The sequence below is a fragment of the Megalobrama amblycephala genome, linkage group LG7, assembly GCF_018812025.1.
Source record: "Megalobrama amblycephala isolate DHTTF-2021 linkage group LG7, ASM1881202v1, whole genome shotgun sequence".
NCBI classification, from domain to species: domain Eukaryota; kingdom Metazoa; phylum Chordata; class Actinopteri; order Cypriniformes; family Xenocyprididae; genus Megalobrama; species Megalobrama amblycephala.
In genome coordinates this window covers 46,026,746-46,036,053 of record NC_063050.1, presented here as the reverse complement: position 1 = coordinate 46,036,053, position 9,308 = coordinate 46,026,746, and the positions used below count along the sequence as shown (strand labels likewise).

General features: G+C 37.0%; 1 protein-coding gene across 1 annotated transcript; it reads left to right on the top strand.

Moving 5' to 3' along the window:
- Positions 1-216: 216 nt before the first annotated feature.
- Positions 217-8,761, top strand: ptcd1 (pentatricopeptide repeat domain 1). Its single transcript, XM_048197751.1, has 8 exons — positions 217-1,291; positions 2,328-2,468; positions 2,599-2,817; positions 2,919-3,020; positions 5,445-6,155; positions 7,676-7,792; positions 7,944-8,126; positions 8,462-8,761. The coding sequence occupies exons 1-8, from the start codon at positions 848-850 to the stop codon at positions 8,633-8,635; spliced, it is 2,091 nt and encodes a 696-aa protein (XP_048053708.1). The 5' UTR covers positions 217-847; the 3' UTR covers positions 8,636-8,761.
- The last annotated feature ends 547 nt before the right edge of the window (positions 8,762-9,308 follow it).

The window sequence follows — 9,308 nt, the reverse complement described above, 5'->3', positions numbered from 1 at the left end:
TTTCTTCTGTTGAACACATAAGAAGATATTTTGAAGAATGTCAGAAACGAGACAGTTGACGGTAGCCGTTGACTTCCACAGTAGGAAAAAAAAAAATACTATGGAGGTCAATGGCTACCGTCAACTGTCTGGACATTCTTCAAAATATCTTCTTTTGTGTTTAACAGAAGAAAGAAACTACTACAGGTTTAGAACAACACGAGAGTGAGTAAATAATGACAGGTTTATGTTTGATTTGGGGTGAACTACCCCTTTAACCTTAGTACAGGAGCAATGCATTTTGCAATAAGAGAGGGAATTATTTTTTAATCTTCAAATTTGCCTATATTATTTTATTATTTCTATTCAAACTGTGCAAGCAGGCCTCACAAATAACAATGCTTATAGAAACAAATTAATTTTGGAATGTAAAAAGAGTGGGATTTTTCTTGCATAGTGAAATTTGTTACTTCGATACATATTTTCAATTCTAGTCACTAGATGGCAGTTCCATGATAAGCGGTGACATTGCTGCAGTTTCAGCAGTGTGAAGAAGAAAACACGATAAGTCCTACTAATCGATCTCACTCATCTTCATTATTCATTTCGTTGGATAAAATTCAGAGTTATTTCGTTAAATTGTACATTTAGATCAAAATATAAAAGACTTAACAGAATATTACATGGAATGTGGCAAATAAATAGCTCGATTATGATATTATCTATTAGTATAGTCTTGTTAAACTTCCGTTATGGGCATCATGGCGACTTACAGTAGAAACATCATGTGTGGAATATAGCAGCGGTTTCTATCACAGTTTTGAAAGGGTGATAAATGTAGTAACTAGGTTTTCAAGATTCAAGGTTGATGGCGGGAATGTTGCGTTCTGCACTTCTGAGAGGTGTTTTCACACGGAACACCAGTGTTAATGTTATAAAGTGCGCGTCAGCATCCCCAAATGATAGATCAGCCGTCCGTCCTTCTGAGCGAGTGCATCAGGGACCCTTGAGATGTTTTAGTGAATCGGTGACTTTAACACCTCCGAGATGGACTGACAGCAACAATACTAGTTCAGACGCATCTGATCATGTGAATGAGGAAGATGCCAGCGATGTGTTTGGTGATTATTCTAGAAATTTCTCCTCCAGACGAACCTTTCGCAAAACATCCCCAGAGCTGCTGGATACGAAATACAGGGATGCAGATGAGGAGGCCGCGCCGCGGGTGGAAAAGTTCAGGTCCAAAACGGGCCGGAAAAATACAACATACTGGTATTTCCTCCAGTGTAAAAGGCTCATCAGAGAGGACAAAGTAAGTTGTCCAAAATCACTTTAAGTGTACTTAAAGATACACTTTCATTACTGTTTTAAAAAGTGCACTTTGCCAAGGCTTTACAGTAAAGTGTATTTTAAATCATGTTTTAATAATGTCATGCTTTAAAGAAGTATACTTATTTTTGAGGTTTTGCCTAACATATTAAAAGAACATATAGTATTTATAATTTTAACTGTAATGTGATATTTTATTACATTTTAAAGTTAACATATTGTACTAAATTGCAACTGCATCATTATAAATGTGTAATTGCAAATACATTTTAATACAAGACATACAAGTTTCAATAGAAATTACATTAAAGTATATTTTAGTTGACCATAAATGCATTCTCCAGTATATTCGGCAGTAAGCTTTAACCATATTTCAAAGACAATAGACGTAATTATGAAATTACATATAAAGATGTACCTAAGTCCTACATAAGTAGGTCAAAATACTCTTAAGTTCATCAAACTGCATTTAATATAAATTTTAGCCATAACACATTTTCATCTAATTGCATTTAACGTGCAATTAAGTGTCCAAAAGCATAATTCAAGGGATAGTTCACCCAAAAATGAAATTCTGTCATCATTTACTCTTAAGTTGTTCCAATCCTGTATGAATTTCTTTCTTCTGCTGAACAAAAATGAAGATTGAGTGAAAAATGTCAGTAATCAAACAGTTGATGGACCCCAATGGCTTCCATTGTATTTATTTCCATACTATGGAAGTCAATGGGGTCCATCAGCTGTTACCCATATTCTTCAAAATATCTTCTTTTGTGTTCAGCAGAAGAAAGAAATTCATACAGGTTTGGAACAAATTGAGGGTGAGTAAATAATGACAGAATTTTTATTTTTGGGTGAACTATTCCTTTAAGTATGTTCCTTAAAAGTATATTATTTTATTATTGTTATATTAGTTTTTACAATGTTTTTTGTGTGTCACATAAATACAAGTATATTTCAAAGTGTCTCTCTCTGTGTGTCATATAAACCAATGCACACTTTATTCTTTTTTTGTCTAGCTGGCTGAAGCACTAGATCTGTTTGAGGCTGATATGCTCAAAGGTGAGAGGTTACGGCCCGAGGAGTACAATTACACCGTTCTCATTGGCGGATGTGGACGCGTGGGCTACCTAAAGAAAGCCTTCCAGATGTACAATAAAGTAAGCTGGCAATGCACACTTCACATTATGATGCTCTTTGATGTCATTATTTGTATTAAATGCTACTAATAATGATGTATAAACGACACACTTAAATGCTGTTTTTATGTTATGTTATGTTACCACTCAGATGAAGAAGCGAGGGATAGAGCCATCAGATGCTACATACACCGCGCTGTTCAACGCTTGTGCAGAATCACCGTGGAAACAGTCAGGGCTGGACCAGGCAATGAAGCTCAAGCAAGAGCTTCTCAGGAAGAACATCCCTCTCAGTGCCATAACATGGCATGCTTTGCTCAAAGCAGTCGCTCTTTCTGGAGATCTGAAGTCGTGCTTTCAAATTCTGCGGGTACTAACTAATGTCACAACACATTTTAGTTTTGCATTTTAAATCTTTTTGCACTGACACCACAGTAATATCATTTGGTTTGTGTGTAAATGCATGTATAGGAGATGCTTCAAAATGGACACCCCATCACACAGGAGACATTTCACTATCTGCTGATTAGCTGTGTGAACGACAAGCAGCATGGGTTCAGGCTGGCTTTACAGGTACTTGCACACACCTACGGACTAGAAACGCACATTAGCATTGGCGCACCGAAATAGTTTTCTAAAGAAACACAGAAAACACGAAATGAACATTTTCATTTAGCCAAAAACTGAAGTTTTGGTAATTATGTTTGGTTAATTGAACTCTTTACTCTGTTAAAAACGTTGATAAAATAAACCAGTCATAGTAAAGTTCTTCAGAAGGTAACAAGCTGCCTATCAATATTTCAGCTGGACAGATTCAACCGGATTGCTTTCGTAGTGTAAGCACTCATGTGGTCGAACAGCCACAAAAGACTGCCTGCTCTCTGCCGACTGACCTAATGCATAAACATTATGAGAAGCACGCTAGCCAGACGGGATTTAAACTTTGTCGGCAGAAGACACAAGTTTGGTTTGAAGACGAAAAATGTACCAAGCACAATGTTCTCTCACCATTCCTGATATCTAACACGCACTCACAGAATTTAGTTGATCTTGCTTCTGTCGGAGCAGAAACAAAGGCTGATGCTCCTTCATCATACTGTGTAAACTGTGCAAGCTTATTTCGTCCATTAGATTGAAAAATCTGAAAAAAAAAACATACATTTACCCACCCATAGACCCTTCCCTCAAAGAAATAAGGACAGATGTGGTCGAAAGCAGGCAAAAGAGACGGATTAAAACACCAGGTGTAAACGGACATGTGTCTCCCTCATCTACTTGTGATCCGATTGACCAAAATCATCTTAAAGGATTAGTCCACTTTTAAATAAACTTTTCCTGATAATTTACTCACCCCCATGTCATCCAAGATGTTCATGTCTTTCTTTCTTCAGTCAAAAAGAAATTAAAGTTTTTGATGAAAACATTCCAGGATTTTTCTCCATATAGTAGACTTCAGTGGACTCCAAACAGTTGAAGGTCAAAATTAGTTTCACTGCAGCTTCAAATTGTTCAACACGATCCCAGATGAGAAATAAGAGTCTTATCTAGAGAAACCATCTCTCATTTTCTGAAAAAATGTAAAATTATATACGTTTTAACCATAAATGCTCATCTTGAACTAGCTCTCTTCTTCTTCTCTATTAGAATTCCAGCAGTGTAGACGCTGCTAAGTGTTTTACTGCCCTCCACAGGTCAAAGTTTTGAACTAATTTTTATATGCAATATGCTAGTTCAATAGTATTTAACAATTAGTTCAAACTTTGGCCTGTGGAGGGCAGTAATACACTTAGCAGCGTCTACACTGCTGGAAGAACAAGAGAGCTAGTTCAAGATGAGCATTTATGGTTAAAACTTATATAATTTTCAATTTTTTTAAGAAAATGAGCAATGGTTTCACTAGATAAGACTCTTATTTCTCGTCTGGGATCATGTTGAACAATTTGAAGCTGCAGTGAAACTAATTTTGACCTTCCAGAAAAATCCTGGAATATTTTCATCAAAAACTTTAATTTCTTTTCGACTGAAGAAAGAAAGACATGGACATCTTGGATGACATGGGGGTGAGTAAATTATCAGGAAAAGTTTATTTAAAAGTGGACTAATCCTTTAATACCAGGAGTAAACAGGGCCTTATGGCATTTTCACACCTGTAGATCATTTACTTTCTTCTGAAACAAGGATTAAAATGGTTACAATGTTGCAATTTCTTCTTGGTTCAGTTCGCTTTCACAAGGCAACATTTCTAAATGGACCAAAATTAGTTAATACAGGTCAAGTGCGAGTAAACTCTCCTCTCATTGGTCAGCGCACAACTGTTTATGTTCCAGGATTCGGCCGATAGCTGTCATCAGTCAGGATAGATAGACAACTTGTGGCTTTCTTTGTAGCTGTCATTACATTACTTTATCATTTTTAGCAAGACTCGAGACTTCATCTATATTTTTATGTTTTGGACAGTTCTGAAATATGTTCGTCCGACCAAATTTCAATAAGGCATTTCACTTTCTTTGCTCCAAGTTAACCCACGATTCATTTTAAGAGGCAAAACAAACACTGCTGCTTTTCATGCAACGTACGTAAATACCCATCATAGATTGTGATACAGCCTAGTTTGTTGGTCCGTTGGGTCAGATTACTTTCTCACCACAAGTGAACCGCTCCAGAGTTTGTTTGCAGTCGGGCCGAGACCACCTTGTTCAGCTGATCTCGGACCAATTATTTTGGTGCGGATCCGAGCGCGATTGCTGTGTTCACATACTGTATGCCTAAACGAACTGAACTAAGAGAAAAAACTAAACAAACGCTCCAAACGAGCCACGTGTGAAAATGCTCTTACATCATGTTTGGTCATGGTGAAGTGTCCACACTGCTGACATGTTTTATCTGTTGTAGCTTATCCACATGTTTACGAAATAGTCAAATCTGAGAAGCGCTAATAATATGCAACTTTGGTCAGTTAATTTTTTACGTATTATTGTATTGTTATTTGTTTTGTAGGTGTGGCACCAGATGCTTAGGATTGGAATAAAACCAGACACTCAAAATTACAACATACTCCTGCGCGTAGCACGAGATTGTGGAATAGGTGATCCTAGTCTGGCTTCTGCGTTGCTGCTGAAGATACCGGAAGAAGTGACCCCAAAACTCACAAGTGGAAAGAAAAGCCGTCGGACAAAAGTCAAAGTGGAGACGTCGTGTCAGCCTTTAGATATGGATGCATTTGAGAACGAGCTGTTTGTAGACACGCAGAGCCATGGACAAGCCAAAGAGAATGATTTCACCCTTCTAAAGGAAAAAGATCCATGCAGAATAGACACATCTCAAGATGAGACTCACATGCTGCCTGTATTATCAAGTGGCTCTCTGACCTGTCAATCACAGTTATCAACACAAAGTCCCCACCTCCCAAACCTTCTGGACCCCAGCACTTGCCACTCAGGTGTGGTTGCCTTGGGGCCTGTGAACAGTGCTTCGGATAGACTTGCTCTGATTGGAAACCTTGATGGTTTTTTGGAGAAAATGTCCAAAGATGGACTGGAGCCAAACGTCAAAACCATCACACTATTGGCTGATGTCATGGAAGCTGGCAGCCAATCGATGCAGAGTTTGATTAATGTGGCCAAAGAGAGTGGTGTCAAACTGGATGTGACATTCTTTAACACTATGATCAGAAGGGTGGCCAAAGCTGGAGACTTGTATGGGGCTAAGGTTAGAAACACATTTAATCATCTGTTCATAATGTTCCAGTAATGTTGCTTTTATAAAATAATATATTCCCGAAGCTTAAATAGTAGAGCATGGCGTTAGCAATGCAAAGGTCTTGGGTTCGATTCCTGGGGAATGCATGAATTCACTTTGGATAAAAGCATCTGTTAAATGCGGATCGGCAATAGTCAGAGATATCGCTGATGCCTTTTGACGGTAGTCGATGGATTATAAAAATTAGCTACTCTTCATTGAAAATGTTTTTAAAACAGGCTACAATCCCACATCAAAACTGATTTTCAAGGTGATAGACCTATATTCACAACCAGTGTTAGGGTAATGCATTACAAGTGACGCGAGTTACGTAATAATCAGATTACCTTTTTCAGGTAACTAGTAAAGTTACGCATTGCTTTTAAATTTACAACAAAATATCTGAGTTACTTTTTCAAACAAGTAACGCAAGTTACTTTGTTTTCCCATTTATTGACTGACTGACATCTCTCCTGAATAACCATGATGGTTATTCTAGACTAGTTCTAGACTACATGTGAACATGCATTTACTCATTTACTTCTTCCCCTGCATCCTGTATTCCAGAATCGCAGCACAGCTGAAAGGCTTGTTTTTTTTTAACTGCGCCCTCTACTGTACAGGCGTGAATTTGCGTTTGCTTAAGCCTGAGGCTCATTTAGTTTCACTTTTGGTGTGAAAGGGCCTTAACATTTGCCCAAAATAGAACTTTTTGTTGTTATAGAAACAAACAAACAACAGCTCAGCCCAGATGAGAAAAAAGTAATACGTTAGTAAAGTAACACATTACTTTCCACAAAAAAGTAACTAAGTAACGCTAATGCAATTAGATACTTTTTTAGGGAGTAACACAATATTATAATGCATTACTTTTAAAAGTAACTTTCCCCAACACTGTTCACAACTTATTTCAAGAGTGCTTGTTATAAAAGAGACATCATTCATCATTCAGTCTACAGTTGTTGTTTGAGCCATGGCGAAAATGGCATCGTCATTTGTCAGCATTTTGTTTTCTTTGCATAGCAAAATAATGATAGTAAAAATAGTATTAAAGGTGCCGTAGAACGTCTTTGTAAAAGATGTAATATAAGTCTAAGGTGTCTGATGATTCAGCTGTGCACAGATCCAGACATTAATACTGGCTGCCCTTGTCTAATGGCTTGAACATGGGCTGGCATATGCAAATATTGGGGGCGTACATATTAATGACGGTGTTATGTTGAGATTCGCCTGTTCTTCGGAGGTCTTTTAAACAAATGAGATTTATATAAGGAGGAAACAATGGAGTTTGAGACTCACTGTATGTCTTTTCCATGTACTGAACTCTTGTTATTCAACTATGCCAAGATAAATTCAATTTTTTATTCTAGGGCACCTTTTATAATACATACCTACACACAATAGCAATAATTATTTGCTATTACTATTATTATTATATAATTAAAATTGTATAAATGTAAATAAATAGTAACTGCTTTCTCTCTCTTTAGGCTGTAAAAGCCCTTATGGTCGACAGAGGACTGGCTGCGAATACCCAGACGTTCTGTAGTATTGCTCTGGCTTGCCGCAGACAGAAAGATGCAATGCAACTCTTTACTGATATGGAGGTATGAAAACCAATTTCATCCATTTATTATTAATTTTCACTATTAATATGCCTAAGGACTCCTCTTATTATTAAGATTATCAACTCTTTCCAGCTTTCTTTGAGATAATTTTTTATTTTACTTTGATTCACTCTTATTTTTTTTTTTTCAGTCTTGTGGACTAGTGCCGAACGCTCATGTGTACAGTGCCCTGATCAGCCAGGCATTTAAGCGTTTGGACTATGCTTATCTACACGAACTTCTTCGACACATGCACAAACTGCAGGTGCCACCCAATGACGTCATCATCAGACAGCTGGAGTTTGCAGCTCAGTATCCTCCTTCTTACGACAAGGTTAGAAACTGAATAAGGCAATCTCATATCAAACAAGATTCAAGATTTGCATGTCACATGTTATATACAGAATACAACTTGCAGTGAATATAAACATGGTCAGTTATAAAGTAATAGTAATAACAAAATAGCAATAAGGTAAGTATGATTACATGGTATTATTCTAAATGTAATTTAATTTAATTAAATTATAATTTAATAACATAATTCAAGTTTCAGTGAAAGGGGTTCAGTAAAATTGAATACATTGTTTTTCAGCATATTATTGACCTTTGAGCAAGATTCTCTCATGGACTACCGTGGATTAATTATGCCTTGTATCTTTCTTTCTTCAGTTAAAATCACGGAACATATACCTGGACAAGATCGATGGCTTCCGTGGTTTTTACAGAGAATGGCTGGAGTTCATGCCTGGCCAGGAAACTCCACACCCCTGGGCAAAGTATCGATCCTCCAAACCTGAAGCGGAACAAGATGGAGTCACCTTACAAAACCAAGTTTCTGAATAAACCACCTGAACTGTTTAATAAATCTGTGTGTTCAAGTGTATGAGGATAATCTGAGGCTGATTTTGCATATTTCATGTAATAATTGTAGATATGGTTCATATACATTAAATCATTGTATTTAAGTAACACAATATTGTAATTCATTACTTTTAAAAGTAACTTTCCCCAACACTGTTCACAACTTATTTCAAGAGTGCTTGTTGTAAAAGACACATTCTTACAGCCTACAGTTGTTGTTTGAGCTATGTTGAAATAATACATACATATTATAATAAATTTATATTATTATTATATAATTCTGAAGCCAGCTTCAAGTCTTATACAGAGATCGTAGGCCGCTCTGCATACATTCACATTTCCACAACAATTATACTCTAAAAGAGTCCACTAACTGCATCATTACTTCAGGTTGAATGATTCTAAATGGCAAAGATATATAGACAAAATGAGGAATCTTCCACACATGGACAGATAGTTAGAAACATATCTCTATTCTTGAGGATTCTGATGAGGGGACCCTGGATTTAGGTACTGGATGTCCTTTTGGGGTCATGACATGGTGTCTTCAGGTCTCCAGCCAAATGCCATCTGTCCACTGATAACAATACAGGACCTACACACAGAACACTAGCGCACAAACACAGATACACATGATTTACAGCTTCTTCAAGGT